At 41.5% G+C, this 25053-nt stretch overlaps 1 protein-coding gene across 9 annotated transcripts in view; it reads right to left on the reverse strand.

Moving 5' to 3' along the window:
- Positions 1–25053, reverse strand: part of cnot4b (CCR4-NOT transcription complex, subunit 4b) — a 142418-nt gene that overhangs the window by 100246 nt on the left and 17119 nt on the right. For 7 of the 9 annotated variants that reach the window (XM_048549550.2, XM_048549547.2, XM_048549545.2 and 4 more), the window contains exon 2: positions 102–342. In XM_048549550.2, the coding sequence (XP_048405507.1) occupies positions 102–275 (174 nt within the window). In that variant the 5' untranslated portion in view covers positions 276–342. Of the gene's footprint in view, positions 1–101; positions 343–19850; positions 19946–25053 lie in introns of all 9 variants that reach the window. The other 2 variants (XM_048549544.2, XM_048549542.2) reach the window with 2 other exon arrangements.

Here is a 25053-nt window from a genome sequence, read left to right on the forward strand (position 1 = left end):
TTCTATAAATGTAGTTTAATATTGTTTAAATCCATTCAAAAGTACAAAATGTCGCTGACCATTTCAGAACCAACAGACTTGAATTCTATAAAACAACTTACTTTTCTACAGGCTGGACAGAGACCGTTCTCATCTGTGCGTATACGGTGCCAACAGAAACGACAGATCTGGTAGCCACAGGTGCATGGAAAGAAGTTGATATCGTCTATCTCAAGGGGCTCCATACAGAGAGGGCATTCAACAGGATCCTCCTTTGTATCAGGGCTCCGAGACATCTTCAATTTTGATTCAATGTTCAACTTCTTACCAAGGAAACTGCACAGATCTGAATGTGTTTCTGCTCTGAGGAAAATCAGAAGAAATGTTAGTCACAACAATCAAAGAGTAGGCAGCTTATTTCACATGCTTACCTGTATTTAAAAACAACACATCCTATTGAAACCTACTAGGTACAATGGCGTCCTTTGTTCAAACTGCAAAACGTAATGAACAATTTTAGAGGATGACCAACGACTAAGAGTCCCTTTTAAGCAGCAAAACAGCTCAGACAGTTCTGTCATAATGGTATAACTCAAATTATCAAGTTTTAACGTACTCAAGGACAAAATTGCCATGAGACTCCAGTGAAGATTCCAATTTGATATTCCGGGCAAATTATTTTGGGTGATAATATTTGAGGATCAAGGCCATTATTTGTTTATGTGCGTGCATAGTGGTTTGCTTGCTCAGCACTACTGTTTTGCTATAAAGACTTTATATCAGTGAAAGAAACAACTTAGAGTAATAAATCAATTGTCACAGTTTGTGGAAAAGTCCCACTTAACTCAAGATGCTTCTGGCATAACTCTACCCCAGACTGTTCCTGCTACTTCCACAACCTGGACACTGCTGCACACAACGCATTTCATCCCAACTTGCAGCAGAATTTTTCCAGACACATTCCCAGTTTGGACTGGAAGAATCTGCAATCATACTGTTGGGTGCCTTTTAGTTGAAGTAAACATTTTGGCACATGGCAACGTTCCACCTTTCTAAGTTCTACGTGACAACACCATGCAATACTCTATATCTTAGAGAATGTGGAACTCTAATATATGGATAATTTTAGGTAACTTTTAAGCCAGAAAGAAAAGCAGTGCATGTGCTGCAAAATATTAATGTTTACTCACGGATAGAGGGTTGGCTAACTAATAGAAGACAACTGGAGATAAGGAGGGCATTTTCAGGATGGCAAACTCTAATTAGAACAATGCCACATATCAGTGCAGCAGCTGAAAATATTAACAATCTATGTTCATAACTTGAATGATGCAAGTCATGTACTGCCAAGTTTGCAGATGGTAAAGCAGGGTGGGAGGCTAAATAGTGATTCTGACGCAGTCTACAGAGGGATACGGACAGGTAAGCAAGTGTGCAAAAACTTGACAGATGGAATATCCAGTGGGAAAACTGAAATTATGCCACAAGGCCAACAGTGGCTCTTATTAAGTAGCTTTACATGTGGTACCTAATTGATTGCCTTTTTGCAATCCAAATATCCAAATTTACAGCTCCCCTTTATCCATCCTGGTTGTTACCTCCACAAATTCTAATAAGTGTGTCAAGCATGAAAACCAACTGCTTGATTATATTTCTAAATGATCTGCAATTACATGTTTCACAATAGATGCCAACATTTTCCCCAAGCACAGGCACAAAAATAAAATGGTCTACACTGACTTTGACCCCGCCTTCCCTTTTTTGACTAAAGATTTGTAAGCTTGTGTTAGTTATCAAAAATTACCCAGTATTTTCTCAGAGAATAGAAGAACTGAATATAACTTAAATGGGGGAAAGATGGTGGAAAGCTGCAATACAAAGAAACTTCAGAGTCTTTGTTCATGAATCATATAAAGTTAGCATCCATGTCTGGGCAACAGAGAAGGAAAAATGGAATACTGGCCTTTATTTCCAGGGGAATAGAAGCTAAAAAGAGGATGCTTTTGCTACAACTATTTAAGGCACTATTCAAGCTACACTTGCAATATTGAACAGTTTTAATCCCCTGCCCCAAGCAAAGGTACACTGGTGTTGCAAGCAGTGTGGAGAAGGTTTGCTTATTTCAGTATGGATAGATTTTCTTCCGACGTTGCCTAGGTTAGGCTTGTACTCATTAAACATGGAGAATAAAGAGATATGGCCTGACTGAAAGACATAATAGTGCCTTAGGGTGCTTGATAGGTGGAGGTTTTCTCCACTTGTGGGAGAGACTAGGACCAGAGGGAGAAATTTCAGGAAGGGGCCACATTTCAATCAAAAATGAGGAATAATGTTTTCTGAGGACACTAAATTTGTGCACCCCTTTGTTGTGAAGGGCTGTCAATCTATTCAAGGCGGAGATGTTTTTAATCAGAAAAGGGATCAAAGACTATGGGGATAAGGCAGAAAAGTGAAGTTAAAGTTTGAGATCAGCCATGATTTCATGGTGCAAAAAAAATGGACGGCAGCTGATTTCCCTCACCATCCCAGATGACAAAGATTGCAAAATTCCAGAGGTTATCCACAATTAGAATCTTAACTCAACAGGATTTTTACAAGTGCTGGCAATTCTTGAAGTTCCAGCAACATTATATTTACAAGTGTGGTGCATCACAAATTCTGAACACCCAGTTCTTCTTTAGAACGATGGGCAAATTGATTAATTGGATGATGGATGCTGACTCCTTTGCCAGGAGTTCACAGCTTAACTTCAACACGCGTGCCGAGCAAGCAACTAATCAAGACAATTTTAATTTGCTATTTCTCACTGTCAACGCACTGAACGCAATTTGCTCTTTAATCTGGATTCAAGGAATTTAACGTAGAAACTGGACACACAAGTATTCATAATGGTTTTATCCTGCAATCAAGCACACAAGTTGTACTTAGCAGCTAGAAGACATCCTGATGACAACAACCAATATATACTTCCCTGAAATGCCGCCCAAGTTATATTTATTGCCAGTTGCTAAATTAAAACTGAAATTACCCATGGGAAAAATAACCAGGTATCATGTTTTTTGTTATTCGAGAAAGATTAAAGTCGGAGCTACATTACAATGAATGCACAAAATACGAGCACAAGTCAACCATTCGTCCCACATCCCACCTGCCTGAAAGCGTGAGGGTCAAATAAACCTACTGGACTATAACCCAGTGTCATGAAATTTTTGACCTTGTATTGTCTGTGCAGCACATCTCACCTAGTTCTACCCATAATGTCTCAGATGTTTTGAACTATGGCATCAGGCAAGTATCACAGGCATCTGAATTCACTTTTTGCTGCAGGTTCAATCCCCCTACACTATTATTGCCAATTCTTCTATACTCCTTGTGCTCTCCAAACTCAAATGGCTAAATCTTTTATACTATCTGTTTAAGGCCAGTTTGCACGTCAATGCTGCAGGCCTAATTTATATCCAAAAGGGACAAGAACCTTAAAAAAAAACTTTTGCAAATTTGTAGCAATCTACACTCCTGTAGTTTGGGTTCCCTTACCTTTCTCACCCTCCTTTCTCTGACTGATTGAACAATAAAAATCTAAACGGCTCACTTAATGCAAAGAGTTTGGAGCACAAATGAGACACAAGAGTGCTACCTTAATACAAAAATAGTTCTTTATGGTCAGCACACGGAGAAATCTCTCTCCTGTTCTTAATTTAATATGTCAAGGTTTTACACATTCACCTTAACGTAACAAGCCTCGGATAAAAACTCACTTGAAGGAGGACCACAGCAAAACAACATATCGTCAATCAAGTTTCAGGCAAGGTGTCACAAAATAGGTGCATGGCATACTCATGAAGCAAAATTGCAACTGCATGAGTCTAAGGTACAGTGATGTTAGCGAGTTTTGAGAAGATTTGACATGACCCATTATCACTCGTATCCTTACATACAGATGAGGAAGGACACCACTTTGATTGGGACAACACATCCATCCCAGGACAAGCCAAACAGAGATGCACGAGAATTCCTAGAAGCATGGCATTCCAACCGGAACTCCATCAACAAACACATTGGCTCCAAATCAATCTGAGAAAAAGAACAGGAAATGACATCAACACAGGAGATGACATCACCAACCCAAGGAAACCTAACCAGATAAATAGAAAGCGGGACATAACACCAGCGCTTCGTTGGAGGCTCACTGATGATGTTACCTAGAATGGTGACGAAACGTCTGAAAACTAACCTTCCAGCTCAGCGAGCAAACTCACATACAGTGATGTTGCCCAGAACATGCATGGTATCAAAGGGACACAGATTCTCTTTCCAGTTACAACTTTACATTCACAGCATTAACTCTTTGTTGCATACCTAGTTGTGCTGTACTCTTGTGCTCATTGTTTGACCCTACACAGTGTGCTTTGCCATGTCTGTGACTTTCAAGAGCTATTTTATACACTGACATTATTTTCAAACTAGTTCCCAGACAACTTGAAAAGTTCAACTCATTCCTATCTGGAGAACGTGAACAGCTCAAAATACTGCACCTTAGCAAGGCTTTATTGCTTTTGGGGAAGTACAACGTACATTGAGAATTGTACTCTAGTCACTGAGGTATAATTATGAGTAGAGATTACACAAATTGGAATTTACAAGAGCATAATTTCATTTAACTATTCAGAATATTGGCATAGTCTAGAGTTACAGAACATTGTCTAAACATTAAGGAAAGCCACACCTTAAAAAATCAAAATTAGTGAAGACTTATTGGTATAAATGGTGATAGAAGTACAGATCTGTGACTTCGTACTGGCAATTCAGTCTGGATCACTTCTTAGTATTAATTGGACAGAGTTTGTACAACAAAAATGAAAGGCATGGAGCAAGACACGTTTATGGCATTGAAATGCAAATCAGCCATAACTTCACTTTTGATCAAGCTCCAGGGACTAAATGGTTATTTCTCTTCTGCTGATCTGTTAGCGTGATGGACCTACCTTATTATTATGAGCTCTTGCCCTTAAGAACTTGGTTAAAACTCTGAATTACCACAATCAACAGCAAAAAAAGCAACTATACTTGCCAGCCTGGGCTGGATTTATTCTGGATCATAGTAACACAACTACTTCAAGCCGGAGTAAAGCCATGAAGGGCATGTATACTCCTGGCACACCACAAGTATAGTTAATGTTCAGTCATAAATGCTGGTTATTTACAAGAATTGAGTGTGCAGATGCAACAGTTTCCAAGTTAAACTCTCATATTTACATTCCGACAACCAATTTTTCCAATCCTTCATGACTGCCAAACTGAAAAGGGCTATGCAACATCAGTTTTCATAAGGACATTGACAAGAGGTACGATATGGTGCAAGGAAAATTCAATTCACTTTTGGTCAAGATGCAAGATATTGAATTTCTTGGTAAAAAAGGCACTATTAACAGAGATAAATTGCTTTCAGTAGAGGAATTTCAGCCATTGTGATAAAGTCTGTCAGAGTAGTCAAATAGGAACAGAATTTTCAGAGCAGAATGTACATGGGCTTAAACCTCCTCAGCGTAATGGAACGTTTCTAGAAAACTTCCCAAGCTTGGTGGTTACAGAAAATTGACCAGAGAAAGCCTCAAAGATATGCTGCAAAATTCTCAATTTTGTTAGCAGTGTATCAGATGTGTTCTACTGAATGCCTCTTTCCCATTTTGCTTCACACTTGAGCTTTTCCTGCACCATCCCATCCTAACAGAAATATTTGAAAGTCTATTTCAATAATTCTGAGTTTAAAAAGTCAAAATGTTCGTTATATTTTAATTGTGCAATTTTACAAATATCCCTGCTCCGGAACTCAGACGATCAGATCGGAGCCCAATCTTAAAGTGACAAGGGATATGAAAGCAGTAGAATAGACAACAAACTCAGAGCATCTTGAACTTCACTTCAGATGTTTACATAAAATATTTCCAACGTTTTAGTGTCCGACTACGTTGAGAGCATTTCAAATTAATTAACCACATCAACTACAGTTCAAATTAAAAGCTCATGTCATGCTTTGTGCATTGAGAAATATGAGCATGTTACACAAATACAATAGAATGGAATAGTGTAGGTTAGATGGACTTCAGTTTGGTTTCACAGGTTGGCACAACATTGAGGGCCAAAGGGCCTGTACTGCATTGTAGTGTTCTGTGTTCTACAAAATCATACTTCCTTTTAAGGAGTCAGGATAGATTGCTACTGAACATTCAGGTGCCATTTTACCGCAATTAACATTTAGAAAGACTGGGTTTAAAACTAGCAGCGCCATAGAAACGCAGTCTATGTCAGTTTCTTGCATCGCAGACAGGGTCAGCCAGTAAACCAGCCCCAAGTGCTCACAAATGCACAGAAGCCAGTTTCCTGCTGATAACAAGTTAAAACAAATAGGGCAAAATACCCCTTGTTACAATCAAACAGGACATCAGTGAGACAGGACTTCAAATGACATGCACCATTTTAGTTTCCTCTCATAGGGAAAGTTTGATCTTAGTTGGATAATAGGTTGGCACAACATCGTAGGCCGAAGGACCTGTACCATGCTGTATTGTTCAATGTTGCTCATTTCAGGCAAAGTTCACTTGACTGATTCTCTGGATGAAAGCATTGAGAAGAATTTCAATATAGAGTTCAGCACAATGAGAATCTGATGGAGTGGACACATGCTTCAATACTACCCTCACGGACAAATCTGGAATTTCAAAGCAGCGTTTCAAAGAAGTTCCTAGTTGGAAACCAAGGTGTGGGGAAAAAAAACGATGTCAATTGGCTGTTAGTCTTTGGAATTCTCTCCGTGAGAGACTAGAAAGGTTCAGTTCATTAAGTATATTGAGGCTTGACTTACATGCAGTTTTCACCTACAAGTGATTCGTGGATTATAAACAGAGTTGTGGGCTCAGTCACAACCACCACAATTTTATTCAACGGGGGAGGAGGATCAATGGACCTAACAGTTTATCTGTGCTCTTCTGTATTTATATCGTCACATGCATGGCTCCCAGTTGTGCACACATTCAGGTTTCTCAAAACACTCATTTTGCTTTTGTTAAGCCATCTAAATGTGGAATTGGTTGATATGGCCCTAAATGGACACAAATTCATTTCCCCTTTAGTTACCTTGAAGAGAAAAAGGAGCTCAATCACAGCAAACAACTTTCAAAGCAAAGCAGTCTCCCTCTTACATCTGACAGTATTGGGCTAACACCAGCGATGACGACTTTTGAGGCCAACTCAGTCAAAATGAAATACCGGCCTTCTTAGTGTTAACCCCTATCATGAGAATGGGGCAAAAACTTTGGGGTTTGAAGGCATTAGTCAAGGGATGCATCTCAAAGACAACATTTGTGCTTTGATTAATGTAACATTGGCAATTTATTTGAGCATCTGATCTATCAGAGACCCTTATTTCATATCTTACCTAAAAAGATCAACTTGTATTACAATGACAAGTCCTAAATGCAAAACAATATCTGAACAGGAAATGAAGGGTTATCAAATTAACTTGGACCTATCAAGTAAACTGGTGCTTTGCAAATATTCAAAAACTTGCCACATTCTCAGCAGCACGTTCTGAAGGGCAATTAGGGACAGGCAATAAATTCAGGCCAGCCAGTGACATGCGCATCCCACAAAAAAATACAAGCAATTCTCAAAGGTTGACTTTTGAGAGAAATCACATGTTTAAATTTCTAGCAATTCATCAGTTGGACTGAAGATTAAGAGCAGCCCCTCCTTTTAGGATGGAATAAAAGAAAGCATGTATGTAAACATGCTAATGTTTCTTCATAGTCCAGTAATTCTTTCCCTGATGGTGTCTCATAACTTAATGCTGACATATTAAATTTGATGCCTTCACTCATGTCAAGCCACGAATGATTGCATAGTTTTAGATAGGTAGCTGAAACACCTAAATCAGTATACCTTTCCCTTTAACTGAATAAGAATCAAGTACTTCACACAATAGTCAAATTAGAATCTTTCCAAAGATCTCTTTTTAAAACACTAACTGTAAAATGCAAAATCAAGTCAAAAATTCAGCTAGTTTTGTTGGTTAACCTGAACAACAAGTTTCAAATCTGGGGCTGTGTTAAAGTTCATTGCGCTCAGAAACAGCAGTTGCAAGTCTTCAGCAGTCTGCAACACCAGTCAGGCTTCCCAGGCCTAACTGCATTTACAGTCGTTCACCTCTATAATGTTCTAAATAACAGGGCCAGTTCTTTCTGCCCTCAATCCGATGCTGCCAAGTGTTGGTCATTTTTTTGTGTCAACACTTACCACAGAGTTGGTAGGTCACAACTTTTTTAAAAAAAAAGTTGTAGGTGCCCAGAACATGCTACCATGGGTGGTGGTAGAGGCAGATACAATAGGGGCATTTAAGGGACTTTTAGATGAGCACATAATTAAACAAGGAATGGAGGAATATGGACCAGAGGCAGGCAGGAAGGATGATTTCAACTTGGTATCATGCCTTGCACAATACCATGTGCCAAAGGGCCTGTGCTGTACCGTTTTATGTTCCCAACCAATTTTACTAACAATTTGTACAATACGGCAGGCTGCGACCACTGGGTTATGACACAAAGCGAGCATTTGAAGTTGAATCTCCATGAGCTGACATGCTTTTAATAAATGGCTCTTGGCCTTAAGTTCCTTGTTACGTCCTTAAGCAGGCAATTACTTACAGAACTTCCCTCAAAATTCACTTCCAATTTGGTGCATGAGTAACTGAAATGTGTTACGGTTAATTAATTTTTCAAGCCTACAATGCTGATTATACAAAGGAGTGAATACGCAAATGTGTCTTGAGATAATTCAGAGTATCAATTGTAAAGAAAAATTGTCAAACCTTTAAGAATTATTTCTTGAAATACTGTTGATATTGTGTGTTAGGAACTCAAAGAAGTTGTTACAATATGTTTCAAAACAAAGTTTTTGTGGTTCTCTTTCCTAGTTAAATATTTTGGAGGTTACTGATTCTAAACATTGACCATGCTACGATTGCCCTCTACTGACCCAAGATATATTAAGGTTATAACAGTTTACAAAAAAACACAAACAGGTCTCTGGATCTGAGCAACATAGCTTTGCAAACACAGGTTTACCAGGTTATAGCCAAAAAATGTTCACCTGCTTGTCCAAACTTGCTAGAGAAACAAAACAGGGGTCATTTGACCCATCATTCCCACACAGACTCTTCCCAGCAGCAATGCAATTATCCTACTCCATGGTTTTTTGTAAAACCTTCAGATCAATCTGTTTCTGTTGAAGTATTTATCCAATTCTGTATTCAAAGTTACTCTTCAAAATTCCATCAACATACACAAGCTGTGCATTTCAGATCACCACTACCGGCAGCACAAAATTTATTAGCTACAGCACTTCAGTTTTACACAGTCTGCCCTCTGGTGACTGACTTTACCACTGCAAAGAGATTTTCGATTCATCCAATTATAAAACAATTTTAAATAAATTTATTTCCACTGTTACTGGGTGAAAATCCTACAACTTCCTCCTGGTCAGCATTGGGATCTACCTACTTCTGTTGTTTAACTAAAGCAAAATACTGCAATCCAGTAAATCTGGAACAAATATTGTTGGAAATAGTCACATCAGACCTTCGGAGAGGGAGAATTGTATTGATCAAAGGTAATCTCCACTACTGCTGAAAACCTACTGAATGCTGAGCATTTTCTTTCTTCCGAAAACCTGCAACAGGAACTTAACTATTTGCAAACAACCCTTATGCTTGGTCCTTGCACATCTCGTGCTTTCTACCAAAATGAATTAATTCATCCTAAGGAGAGAAGGAAGAGGTTGCAGGGAGGCGAGCAAGAGAAGGAACAGGACAGAAGGGTGAGGTCAGGCTGAGACAGTACAAGAAAATAGGTTGCAAAGCAACATTCCCTCGAAGCTGTACAGCTGCCCAAAAGGGTCTGCGTACAGCCAGATGATGTTGTGGCCAAATAGTGAAGTCAGATCGTTGCATAAGAATGAATTTGAGGGAACATGGTCTGAGGGAACAGGTGTAGGGAAGGATGGGGTCGTGGGGACAAAGCAGAGAAGGGAGGGATAGTCATGAGGATAATCAGAGAGGAACAAAAACACAAGTTGCTGGAAAAGCTCAGGTTTGGCAGCATCTATGGCTCTTACTCAGAGAAAGGAAGGTGGCTGCAGACCCAGTGAGACAAGTGTCATTGTTTTGCAAAAACAGGCTAACAATCAAATTGAATGGAATCATTGTACATAAGTACAACACCTACTCAGCACCAACTGCCTGTGATACTGGAAGCATTTGGTTTTGAAAGGTCAACAGACACGCAGTGACCAGTCAGCAAGGCTCTAAGCTTGAAACAAATCAATAGGCTGACAACATCACATCAGAGCAATGAGATGCTTTCAAACTCGAAGACTTCATTGTCCTGCATTATTGGAAATAAGTGAATTGTACTAATTTAAATACATTTTCCCCACAGGTGTTGGTGTCATTACTTTGCTGTCTTACACAAGACCACTGGAGTTATCTCACAGCATCCCACTTGAAATACTTTGTTGGGGGAAGGGGCAAGGATCAAGTGCGTGGTTTTCTAAAGAAGAGTCCAGACTCGAAACATCGGCCTTCCAGCTCCTCTGATGCTGCCTGGCGTGCTGTGTTCATCCAGCTCCACAACTTGTTATTCAAGTGTGTAGTGTTTGTCACTTTTTAGCACAAGGTGAGGAGCCAAACAAACTAAGTTAAAATAGGGTTTTTAAGCAACACACTTATGACAAAGAGTTAACTTTGCTGCATTGGGGTTGCTTCGATTTGGCAAACATAAACCACTTCACCCAGATGTTGAAGCTGACCATGAAATTTTGTATACCAAGTGCCAAACTGATTAAAGCAAACAGAAACTGCATCACCAAGAATAGATCTAAGTTTAGTGGTAGGGCTGCAATGCCTGAGTAGTCTGTGTGAGCAATGCAATAAGCAAACCGATTCCATGTTAGACTCCTCGACACTGAATTGTGACTGCATTCCTACTAGACAAAGACAACAGAAAATTTCAGATGACTCAAGTCTAAAAAAAATTCTGGCTTTTATGCAAGATTTCCCAAGACATACAAGAGACAAAGAAATTCAGTCATGGGATATCATCTTTTCAGGATTCAGGGACACTGGTTTCAGGCCTGCAAAACTAAACCCAAGCCAAAAAAATATCAATCAGCATATTACGGTCATAAGATGACAATTGACAAAATAATGACAACCTGTCAGCAACAGTCAAACAAGTGAAAGTCCTCATATGACAAGCTAGCAAAATGCTACAGAACAGCATTTTATTCTGAAGGACTACAGAAGACCTGTGCCCCCAAAATATCACCTGGACATTTTCTTTCATAACAGATTTAGATTAATTCTTCAGATAATTTCATTATTTCTGAATTTGACAAAGGTTTCACCAACTGTTACAAAAAAGTCAACTTACATAGAAATTGTGCAATTAGAAAACAAACTGCTGAAATGTGATTTGGACAGCAGTAATGAGTGGTGCAACTTCAGTCTTGAGTTTCGGCACTGCATGAACTCAAAGATCAGAGCTTGGAAACTTACTGCTCCTGATCAACATGGGTAAAAGTAAATGTGAGGTTGAAATCACAAAACAAACAGAACAACAGACAAGAAAATACTGATGTCTTAAAAAAACCAATTTTGTAGTTCTCAGCATCTGTAAAATAATACACAGTATACAGTGTATCGCAGTAATGGGCCACAAACTCCCAGATTTAAACTTAATGAATGCAGATCTGTTTGAAAGTGGAGCCCAAAGCAGATTTTGAACTTCAAGTGTTAGGTTCAACCATTATTGAACAAAAAAACCCTTGCAAACTGTACATCATAAACATATAGATTGTTCGAAGAGAAAGGTCTGAAGGGGGATAAATCACCTGAACCAGATGAACTATACTGCCAAGTTCCAAAGCAGATAGACAAAGAGATTAGAGAATGAGTGATCTTTCAGGAATCACTACAGGCAGGACTGGAAATGGCTAATGTAATGCCCCTGTTTAGAGAGGGAGACAGAAAGAGAGAGGGAGAGACAGAAAGAGAGAGGGAGAGACAGAAAGAGAGAGGGAGAGACAGAAAGAGAGAGGGAGAGACAGAAAGAGAGAGGGAGAGACAGAAAGAGAGAGGGAGAGACAGAAAGAGAGAGGGAGAGACAGAGAGAGAGAGGGAGAGACAGAGAGAGAGAGGGAGAGACAGAGAGAGAGAGGGAGAGACAGAGAGAGAGAGGGAGAGACAGAGAGAGAGAGGGAGAGACAGAGAGAGAGAGGGAGAGACAGAGAGAGAGAGGGAGACAGAGAGAGAGAGGGAGACAGAGAGAGAGAGGGAGACAGAGAGAGAGAGGGAGACAGAGAAAGAGAGGGAGACAGAGAAAGAGAGGGAGACAGAGAAAGAGAGGGAGACAGAGAAAGAGAGGGAGAAAGAGAGAGAGACAGACAGACAGAGAGAGAGAGAGGGGTTGTTGGTAAGATTCTAATCCATGGAGCATGAAATTGTGGAGCACTTGCAACTGCATAGTAAAATAAGCGTGAGTCAGCATGGCCACATCAAGGGGAGGTCACATCTGCAAATTTGTTAGAAATCTTTCAAGTAGTAACAAGCAAGTTAGAAAAGGAAAGCCTGGAGATGTGATTTCAAGAAGCCAAACAGGAAGCTACTCAATAAGGTCAGAGGTCCATGATGTTAGGTACAAAGTACTAGCATGAATACAGGATTGGCTGACTGGCAGAAAGTAAAGAGTGAGGATAAAGGGTCTTTTTCATCATGGTTGCTGATGACTGTGGAGTTCCACAGGGGTCAGTGTTGGAACCACAATTATTCACATTATAATTAACCAAATGGATAACAGAACAGAGGGTATTGTTGCCTCGTTTGCAGGTGGGTCTGGGTGGGATGCACTTTTTAGGCTCAGTGTGGACTTGATGGGCCAAATGGATCACTTCCACACTGTAGAGCTTCTATGGCAAAGGTAGGTGGAGGGACCCAGTGTTGAAGCAGCAGAGGGGCTGCAGAAGGACCTAGACAGACTGGTTGAGCAAAGTGGCAAATGGAATCCCAAGTGGGCAAGTGTGAGGTTATGCACTTTGGTAGGAACAGAGACATAGACTGTTTTCTAAACGTGAGAAGGCATTAGACATCTTGAAACACAAAGAGACCTGGAAGTCCTAGTTCATGATTCTAAAGTTTATACACAGGCTCAGTTGGCAGTTTGGAAGGTATATGTAATGTTAGCATCCATTTAAAGAGAGCTAGAATACAAGAGCAGACATGTACTGCTGAGGCTGTAGAAGGCTCAGAATATTGAGAGGCTAGGATAGAGAGTGGACATGGGGATGACATTTCCACTCGTCCAAGAGACTGCAACCCAAGGGCACAGCCTCTGAGTGAAGGGGTGACCCCTCAGAACTGAGTTGAAGAATTTCTTCAGTAAGTGGGTAGTTAATGTGTGGAACTCAGTGTCATGGAGGGCTGTGAAAGCTAAGTCATTGCAAGTATTTAAGACAGAGATAAATAGGCTCTTGATTAGTGAGGGAATCAAGGGCTATGGGGAGAAGGCAGGAAAACATAAATCTGATCAAAGTCAGAGCAGACGCAATGGACCGAATGTCCTAATTCTATTCCTCTACCTTTCGGTCCAAGTAGTTGATAATCTCGTCTCAGGTTATCATGCACAACAAGGCAAAAGGAACCACAGAAATGAAGAGATGCATGAAACCTGAAAATACACAAGTCAGATAACAGGAAGAACTGCTATAAAAAGGGAGTGACACATCTTGGCTGCAATTGTCCACAATTATATGCTGAGAAAGGAGAGGATTTCATGGCCTGTGAAATAGTCAAATGTCCTGCTGTAATCAAAGGTGTTATAAAAAAAGTTCTTCAAAATGCCAGAAAAGGGTTTTTTTAAGCCCATGCAACATTAACAGAAATAGCTGCACAAAATTTTTTTTGATCAGGCAAAGTGTTAAACAGACAATGTTCTGTCATCTGCAGTAAGCCGAACTAACTTGGCCCACTTGCAACTGAGTAAAAACCAATGTGTCAATTTTTTCCATATTAAATGTTTGTCTCCACAATTTGAATGCATTCCTAAGGTCATGTAAAATGTAGGCCATTTGGAAACACCAAGGATACTAAAAACTTAAACTGAAGAACTCTGGCAGGCCAGATGCAGTAGTTAGCAGTTATGGTTCTGTACAAACCCCACCACAGGTAACCGTGGGAACTAAATCAAATTATTTTATGACGGCCTGAAAAATTACCAATAGGTTGTTGAAAAAGCACTAATTAGCAGGTAAGAGACCTGTTACCCCATTTAATACTACCTTCAAGACTCTTAATAGCCTCAATTGGAATAGGAAATCAAATGTTCAAGATCTTGAACAGGGTACTTTAGAAATTGCAAATGGACAATTGCACAATTAATAATAATAATACGTGGCCAAAATATCAAAAATAGGGCCAACACTCAGCCCACTAAGCCTGCCCAGTCATTCAGTTTGATCATGGCTGATTTTCAATTGCAATGCCTGACTGTGCTTTTCTCATATCCCTTGATGCCATTTAAGTCTCAAAATTTTTTCCTTCTTAAACACATTCATTCATTTAGCTTCCACTCCTTTTATGGTCCTGGCTTCTACAGCTTCAGCTCCCTTTGTGTGAAGAAATTTTTCATCTCAGTCCAAAGTGGTCCACTCCATGTTCTAGAATGCCCTTAGAAACATTATCCATGCACCCTCTTTGTCCAGCTCTGTCAGAATTGGTCATGTTCCAACAAAATCCCCTCTAATTCTATGAAGGTCCAATGGATACAAGCCCAAATCACTCCTCATACAACCAACCTGCCATTCAAGTCTACTTGTCTTTTTTAAAAAGAGACTGAACAAAGAGACACATGACACTTGGTGTTGTCTCACCTAGACCCTGCACAACTGCAGCAAGACATGTTTTTGCTATACTCAAAGCATCTCAGAATTAAGGCCAACATACCATTTGCGTTATAAGATAATAAAATGTGAGGCTGGATGAACACAGCAGGCCAAGCAGCACCTCAGGAGCACAAAAGCTGACGTTTCGGGCCTAGACCCTTCATCAGAGAGGGGGATGGGGAGAGGGAACTGGAATAAATAGGGAGAGAGGGGGAGGCGGACCGAAGATGGAGAGTAAAGAAGATAGGTGGAGAGAGTATAGGTGGGGAGGTAGGGAGGGGATAGGTCAGTCCAGGGAAGACGGACAGGTCAAGGAGGTGGGATGAGGTTAGTAGGTAGCTAGGGGTGCGGCTTGGGGTGGGAGGAAGGGATGGGTGAGAGGAAGAACCGGTTAGGGAGGCAGAGACAGGTTGGACTGGTTTTGGGATGCAGTGGGTGGGGGGTAAGAGCTGGGCTGGTTGTGTGGTGCAGTGGGGGGAGGGGATGAACTGGGCTGGTTTAGGGATGCAGTAGGGGAAGGGGAGATTTTGAAACTGGTGAAGTCCACATTGATACCATATGGCTGCTGGGTTCCCAGGCGGAATATGAGTTGCTGTTCCTGCAACCTTCGGGTGGCATCATTGTGGCACAGCAGGAGGCCCATGATGGACATGTCATCAAGAGAACGGGAGGGGGAGTGGAAATGGTTTGCGACTGGGAGGTGCAGTTGTTTGTTGCGAACTGAGCGGAGGTGTTCTGCAAAGCGGTCCCCAAGCCTCCGCTTGGTTTCCCCAATGTAGAGGAAGCCGCACCGGGTACAGGGGATGCAGTATACCACATTGGCAGATGTGCAGGTGAACCTCTGCTTAATGTGGAATGTCATCTTGGGGCCTGGGATGGGGGTGAGGGAGGAGGTGTGGGGACAAGTGTAGCATTTCCTGCGGTTGCAGGGGAAGGTGCCGGGTGTGATGGGGTTGGAGGGCAGTGTGGAGCGAACAAGGGAGTCACGGAGAGAGTGGTCTCTCTGGAAAGCAGACAGGGGAGGGGATGGAAAAATGTCTTGGGTGGTGGGGTCGGATTGTAAATGGCGGAAGTGTCAGAGGATAATGCGTTGTATCCGGAGGTTGGTAGGGTGGTGTGAGAGAACGAGGGGGATCCTCTTGGGGCGGTTGTGGCGGGGGCGGGGTGTGAGGGATGTGTCGCGGGAAATGCGGGAGACGCGGTCAAGGGCGTTCTCGATCACCGTGGGGGGAAAGTTGCGGTCCTTAAAGAACTTGGACATCTGGGATGTGCGCGAGTGGAATGTCTTATCGTGGGAGCAGATGCGGCGGAGGCGGAGGAATTGGGAATAGGGGATGGAATTTTTGCATTTACAATCCGACCCCACCACCCAAGACATTTTTCCATCCCCTCCCCTGTCTGCTTTCCGGAGAGACCACTCTCTCCGTGACTCCCTTGTTCGCTCCACACTGCCCTCCAACCCCACCACACCCGGCACCTTCCCCGGCAACCGCAGGAAATGCTACACTTGTCCCCACACCTCTTCCCTCACCCCCATCCCAGGCCCCAAGATGACATTCCACATTAAGCAGAGGTTCACCTGCACATCTGCCAATGTGGTATACTGCATCCACTGTACCCGGTGCGGCTTCCTCTACATTGGGGAAACCAAGCGGAGGCTTGGGGACCGCTTTGCAGAACACCTCCGCTCAGTTCGCAACAAACAACTGCACCTCCCAGTCGCAAACCATTTCCACTCCCCCTCCCATTCTCTTGATGACATGTCCATCATGGGCCTCCTGCTGTGCCACAATGATGCCACCCGAAGGTTGCAGGAACAGCAACTCATATTCCGCCTGGGAACCCTGCAGACTCATGGTATCAATGTGGACTTCACCAGTTTCAAAATCTCCCCTTCCCCTACTGCATCCCTAAACCAGCCCAGTTCATCCCCTCCCCCCACTGCACCACACAACCAGCCCAGCTCTTACCCCCCACCCACTGCATCCCAAAACCAGTCCAACCTGTCTCTGCCTCCCTAACCGGTTCTTCCTCTCACCCATCCCTTCCTCCCACCCCAAGCCGCACCCCTAGCTACCTACTAACCTCATCCCACCTCCTTGACCTGTCCGTCTTCCCTGGACTGACCTATCCCCTCCCTACCTCCCCACCTACACTCTCTCCACCTATCTTCTTTACTCTCCATCTTCGGTCCGCCTCCCCCTCTCTCCCTATTTATTCCAGTTCCCTCCCCCCATCCCCCTCTCTGATGAAGGGTCTAGGCCCGAAACGTCAGCTTTTGTGCTCCTGAGATGCTGCTTGGCCTGCTGTGTTCATCCAGCCTCACATTTTATTTTCTTGGAATCTCCAGCATCTGCAGTTCCCATTATCTCTGATACCATTTGCGTTCGTTTGTTACACCAGTCTACTTGCCTTCAGTGACGCAGATACAAGGACACTCAAGTCCTTGCTCATGCTCTTTTGTACATAAACATTTCACAATCTATCACCATTTAAATAATAATTCTCTGACTTTCTATTTTTCCTACCATTGTGGATAATTTCCCACAGTATACTGGAATAACCATGCGTTGTCCCACTCGATCTGTATATATTGCCCTGAAGCAATAAGGTTATTGCCAGCAGACTGGTAGGAAGTTAATATTGTGCTCAACTTTAAGGAGAAAGGATGTCACAAAATGACAAATCAGTCAGCTTAACATCAGCGCTAAGAGAATTAATGGAATCCTTAAAGGATCAAACAGTAAAAAAGATCCAAAATCTAAAATATCAAACTGAACAATCAGATTGGGTTTTAATTGAGGAATAACTTAATATCATCCAATTCTTCAAAGGGGTGAATAGAAGAGCTAGTCAAGGAGAATTCAGTACATGAAGGCTTCTAAAAGGACGTGAAAAAGTTCCTAAAGTAATGCACTAACGAATAAAATCAGAGCATCAGAAGTCAGACAAAGAGAACAGATGGTGGCTGCTAAGGTAGAAAGAAGAGGTAATACAGAAGAGATAGACACCCATTGTTTCAAAGTATCAGTAGTCTGGTTCCACAAAAATCAGTGTGAACAGCACTGTTTGTAATTTATATTTACAAAAATACATGACTTTGGAATTAAAAACAAAATTTGTGGGCTCCAAATTTTCAGTCCAGACACTCATCCAACACAAAATAGTCAATACTCTGATGAAGGGCCGAGGCCCGAAACATCAGCTTTTGTGCTCCTGAGATGCTGCTTGGCCTGCTGTGTTCATCCAGTTTCACACTTTATGATCTATACAAAACAGTAGATGTTATCTTTTCCTGTTATCTCAAGGATGAACTGACTCATTTCACAATTTCAACTTAAAATTAGTAATTTGTCCACACTTCATGTTATTGGTTACTCAGAAGTATTAACTTCCAAAATGGAAACCTAGGCTATGAGTCATTAACACATTCAGCTGAATAGAACTTAGAGAAACAGGCTGTGCAACCCAATGGACAAGACAATGGAAGACTGGTGCTTCAGAGAGGGCTAAACTCTCTGATTGATCATTGGGTCTTTTTTGAAATAATTTCAACTTCACCTTGTATGGTACGAAACAACAAGAGGTTAAACAAATCCTTGAAAAGTAAAGTGAAAGATTAAGTTTGGCAGTAGAGTGATATGACAAGATATTTTTGAAATATATCCTGTGAGCATAAGTGTGACTGAACGAGATTTGGCAATAAAACAATTGGCTCTTTGAAAATTCATGAAAATCTAAGGGTAATATGTCAAAGACGTATTGGTCTCTCAACTTAAGTAAAATATAGAACTGCAAATGCTGGAGATCTGAAACGCAAAAACAAATTGGAGAACACCAGCTATGCTTGCAACTAGATTGACATTGGTTATGCTGCCATTTCAATAAATTGAAACTTGTGGGTCAACAACCAATGAACCACACCCAAAAGCTGTTTGATTCCTGTTGCTCACAAACACCCTTAAGATCAAGGAACCTAGATTTTTGCGTTCTGAGGAAGGGTCACCAGACCTGAAGTGTTAGCTGTTTTTTCCTTCAGATACTGCCAGACCAGCTGGGCTTTTCCAGCAACTTTGTTTTTGAACCTAGATTCTGACCCTGATATGCAAGAGACTAGTGCACACACCACCATTAATTAAATACCCCTGAAGGTGGATCAATGGTTGGAGTGTGGCTTTTTCCAGAGCAACACAAGGTTGGCATTTATTACAATCAGTGCTGCTTCCAAGTCCAAAGTACAAAGGAGAAACATGCACGATATTCCATATTTAAGTGACTTGCTCTCCAATGATTGCACGATGTGCATCATTTGCAACTCCTCAGATACTGAAGCAGACCATGTCAAAATCTAGCATGACCTGGCCGATATCCAGGTTTGGGCTGATAGTTGTCACACAAGTTCCAGACAGCAAACAGGATCAACAGGAGACAGCTGAACCGTTATCCCTTGTCATTTAATGGCATTACCATCATTCAAACTTGCACAATCATCTTGACGGTTACCACTGGCCAGAAACTGAACTGACAATAAACATTATGGTTTCAAGAGCAGGTCAGAAGCAAATACTTGCTGCAGTCAGTAATTCACTTCCTGGCCCCCCAAAACTAGTCCACCAACAATGTATAAGTTAGGACTTTTTGATGGAATACTTTCCATTTGTTGGGTTCAATGTAACACCAACAGAAAAACAGCTTCACACCATCCAGGACAAAGCAGCCCACTTGATTAGCATCACACCCACAAACATTCAGTCACGTCATCACCACCCAGCAGTGTGTACTTCCTACAAGATGGAATTGTAGACAGTATGTTCCAAGCCTGAAGGTTAACGTGCACAGGTTAAGATAGCAGATACATAAGAAAACCAATCCCTCCAAATTACCTTTCAAACCACTCATCCTCTCTTGGAAACAATGTTGTTTCTTCGGTTTTATCAGGTCAAAATCCTAGAATTCCCTCCCAGTGTTATAGGTGTACCTGCAACAAATGAACTCCATCAGTTCAAGATGACAGCTCAACACCACCTTCAAAGGCAATTCGACAAGGGCAATAAATGCTAGCCCCACCAGTAAAGCCCGCAGTCTATCAATGGGAATAAAACGTAGAATGCAAAGATTCCCAATATAAAAGCACTGACAAAATGAGAGAGTTAGTGAACTATGTCCGCAGTAGAAGTGCTTCCCACTTCAACTCCAACTAAAGCAATTCAAAAGGAGCAGCAAATCACAACAAAGCAACACAGGATACTGCTATTTCATCTATCAAGCCTCTGTTGGCTCTTTTGAACAGTAATTCTGCTTGTTGCACTTGACTTCCATTGGCCTACACTCTTCGTAATGTTTTCCCAAAGTAATTAAATCTGGAACCACCACTCTGCGAGGCAACACACTCCAAATCCTCACCACTTCCAGCACAGAGCATTTAATAGCATTTGGCTAAAGAACTTTGGACACTATCAGGCAATTACCATGAATCTATGCTCCTTGGTAACCAATTCTAGTATTGGAAACACATTCTATTCATTCAGGTGACATTTTTCATGATTTTAAAAGAGTCTTCAAACCTTCTTTAACCTTCTCCACTTCTAACAGTGCCCTGGAAAACTTAAGTATCTTCTGCATACTCTCCAAAGCCTTTACATCCTTCATAACGGGGTACAATTACACCATTTAAAAGGCATTTGATCAAGTAGACGAATTGGAAGGGATTAGAGGGGTATGGACCGAACGCAGGCAAATGGGAGTATTTCAGGTTATATGCTGTATGACTCTATGACACTATAAAAGGTGACATCTAGAAATGGACAAAGCTTCAGCTTGTATCTAACTGGGTTTTGTCAAAGTTGATCAGAGCTTTCTGGTTTCCACACACTATTTATATGCTTTAATAACTACTTCATTCATTTGTTCGCTGTGTGAAGAAATCGTCAAGATTTCTCTTGCTGCACTGCTTGAAACTTTTATCTTTCATCATGTCTCACCCCTCCTCATTCATCTAAGTAAAATGCATCACCACAAACATGGCTGTGTTGCACTTCTTCAGGCGTGTGCTCACACATTTCATTGCTACATTTCCTCAAGTTCGGAATTAAACTTCCTTACCGTTTCCTACGTTTGGATTCATATGTGGCATTTCAAAACATGCCCTGAACCCCAAGGACAAATTATCAAAAACAACAGTTGTCAGAGCACTGAACAATGGGGAATATTACATTAAACCTGCAAAACAGGAAAAAAATGCCATTCATACAAGTAGTTTCAATCCTTCAGCCAAGTTGCTATCAATGTTGCTTTGCTAACAAGGCAGAATAAATGAGTGGGGAATAAGCGGGATGTTTCCACATCAAGCAGCAGGCTTTGATTGGTGATGGATAACCAGGATCAGGGTTGGGGTTTCAAGAATTTAACATCTACATCAAGGACTTACATGTAGAAACAAGGAATCACATTAACCGAGCCACAAGAGCCCTACCTGACTAAATTGTGCTTACATTCTCTCAGGTTCAGAGAAATGATAGGTGAGTCATTTAAACATTCTCAACTCTCAAGGACCTTAAATCAGCTCAGACAGAATTGATCGCCAAAGCAGAATCACCATTATACTGAAAGATCAATCGCGTTTAACCAACGTGTTTGCATTTCTTGTGGAAGTAACATGCTCTGGATAAAGGGGACCAAGTGTGCATAGTGTACTTGGATTCCCAGATGACATTTGACAAAGTGCCACCAAGGTTATTGTCTGAAATGAAAGCTTTTTTTATATAGAGCTACCATGGAGAGAAGACAGTTTCCTGAATTATATGAGTGATGAGCGCTGGGGCCTCAACTATTTGTAATCTAAGTAACTGAGAAGGAAGAACACCACAAATGATTACTATATTTGCTGATGACACATAATTAGGAAGTGAACTTGTGAAGAGGAATGTTTAAGACAAAAGGACAAAGATAGATTAATGAGAGTTGTCAAAAACTAGGGGAAGAAATATTACGTGGGAGAATGTGAAACTGTCCACTGTAGCAGGAGAAATTCGTGAAAAATCCAAACGCAGAGTTTTAACAGCTCAAAGCAGCCAAGGAATACAGGTTAGCAGGAGACCACATCTGGAATATAGCATGCTATACAGACTCTACAATGATTCCTCAGTTTGACCCCATTTTCAGGGATCTGAACAGATATGATTGCTGGGTAAGGGGATGGGAGAAGAAAGGGTCTGCAGGAAACTAAGTGTGGAGCATGCATTAGCCACTGCTGCCTTGGACTATGCAACCCCAAATTTCAGTTGTGACACCCACAGGGGTCGCAAAACCCATGCAAATTTTATTTGAGGAAAGATGCAAATAAATTTATTCAAGTAGTTAAAGTGTACTGAACTAATAGCTGGACTTGAAAGATCACCTCAAGGAGAGGGAGGAGTGGCCAGGATTCCATATGCTGGAGTTTAGAAAGCAAAGAGGGAACAGGATTTAAACAAGATTCGTATATCTTGACACAGTGTATGTAAAAGAAAAAGACGTTGCCACCTGTGTGAGAACGTAGAACCAGGGTTCAGTGTTTAAATACTAAATGTCACCCTTTTTATGGTATCCATCCATCGGCTATTAGTATCAGACTGCTGCTGCTGAGTGGTGGTGGTGGAGGAGAGAGTGGAAGTGGTGCCATTCAAATGGGCTGCTTTGCCCTGGATGGCATCAACATTCAAGTAGTGTTGCAAGTGCACTCATCCAGGCAAGTGGGGAGTCAGGAAGCAAGTTTTTCACCGTAGAATGCCTCATCTCTGACCTGCTCTTGGCACTATCACATTTAATTTATGGTCGATCATAAGCCCAGGGTTTTGATAGGGGGATTCATGTTGTTAAAATCATTTAATGTTATGGGAATATGATATAGCCTTCGAGACGGCCACTGTCTGGCATTGACACTTTTCAGACCAAGCACTTTAAGTGAAGAAAAAGAGAATATTTTTCTTCCTCACCAAGGGTCATGTGTCTTTGAAACAGAGTCCTTGCATGATTTTAAGGCAGAAGTAAATAGATTCTTGATAAGCAACAGGATTAAAGGCTACTAAGGATAGGTGGGGAAAATATAGTAATCAGATCAGCAATGACATAACTGAGAGGCAGAGCAGGCTCTAGAGGCCACATGGCTTACTCCTGCCTCTCACTACATGTATATTTTTCTTGGTTCAGGCAACCTGGAACAAGTTGGTAATATACAAAGACATGCGGATGCTGAAGATCTGAAATAAAATACAAACTGCAGGGGAAACTCCACATCTGGCAGCTTCTATTAGACAAAGCGAAGCAGAGTCAATATTGTAAGCACAGTAATCCTTCATTCAGAATTTCTCAGGAAAGGTCACTGGACTTAATTAAGTCTGCTTCTCTCCACAGATGCGGACAGACTTGCTCAGTTTCTCCAGCAATTTCTGCTTTTGGATCAGTGCAAGGCAACACAGCTTCTAAGAACATAGAAAATTACAGCATAGGAACAGCCCTCCAACCCTGTGCCAATCCAGATCTTCTGTCTAAACATGTCACGTATTTTCCAAGGATCTATTTTCCTCTGCTATCGTGCCCGCCTTTACCACACCTGCTGGCAATGCATTCCAGGCACCCAGCACCCTCTGCGTAATGAACTTTCCACCTAGAGCTCTCAAACTTTTCCCCTCTCACCTTGAAATCATGACCCCATGTAATCGAGTCCCCCACTCTGGGAAGAAGCTTTTTGCTATCCACCCTGTCTATACCCCTCATGATTTTCCAGACCTCAAATCAGGTCCCCACCTCAACCTCTGTCTTTCTAATGTAAATAATCCTAATCTACTCAACTTCTCTTCATCGCTAGTGCTCTCCACATCAGGCAACATCCTGGTGAACCTCCTCTGCACCCTCTCCAAAACATCCACATCCTTTTGATAATGTGGCGGCCAGAGGAGAAATTAAGGAGCTGATTAACAGTCTGAAATAAGTTACGGGGAGAAATTGTTTCACTCAAACAGTTGAAAACATGCACACTAATATTCTATGCCAGACAGTTTGGATGCTCTCCCACTGAGGTACTGAATATATTGCAAGCTGGAAAACAAGTGATATGGGGAGCAGAGCTAAAGCCTAAGATTGTTTAAGCTAATCTTGCATGCTGGAGCAAATTTGATGAGCGACATGGTCTATACCTGCTCCTATTTCTTATATTTTTATTCTATTATGGGATAATGTAACAAGCATATACACTGTCAACTACACAGTTGAATCTGTTACACATTACTGTCAAAATCTCAAACACTATTTATCCCTCAAATTTGTGCTGGTGCTCCTATTAGGATGATTCTGAGTGATTGATTTTCTCCTCCTTTCTTGTTCCTAAAAGCCAAGTTGTGAAATATGATCATGAAACAACGCGCACTTAAAATAAGCTTGCAAAATTTTAATCCTCCAAAATTTGCCACAATTACACAGGAATCCATTTTAAAAGAAACTCCACACTCCAAGAAACAAAATGGATTTTGTCAGTTGATAAACTTGCGCTATATCTGGTGAAATCTGTTGTTTCAACTGTCACCCCTCCTTCCCATACATCTATGTAGAGTAAAGTATTGACAGTGTACCCCAAAGGAGATATTCAAAATTGGCTGCCACATTCCTGACCTGGTTTACCCCTGCAATTTATTCAGGAACAATACCGCGCAATACAGATAGAGTTGAGGTGGAAGCAGAAGCACTATGCTCCTTACAGTCAACCTAATGTAACGAGGTCAGGAGAGTCAGTCTCTACCACATCAATTTCCCCAGCAGGAAAACTCAAAGACTACTTGGCTGTAACTGATTGGCGATCAGCGAGTTACTATACCTGGATGAAACTGTGCCCTTGAAAAGCAATATCCTATCAGGAATACGCGGAGGATTACAGCAGGCATATTTGGGCAAGAGGTTTAATTAAATATTACTTAAATATAAATATCACTTATCGAAAAGCATATGGACGTACATGGAATAGTGTAGGTTAGATGGGCTTCAGATCGGTATGACAGGTCAGCACAACATCGAGGGCTGAAGGGCCTGTCCTGTGCTGTAATGTTGTCTGATATA

Source organism: Stegostoma tigrinum, chromosome 18 (assembly GCF_030684315.1).
Source record: "Stegostoma tigrinum isolate sSteTig4 chromosome 18, sSteTig4.hap1, whole genome shotgun sequence".
NCBI lineage: Eukaryota > Metazoa > Chordata > Chondrichthyes > Orectolobiformes > Stegostomatidae > Stegostoma > Stegostoma tigrinum.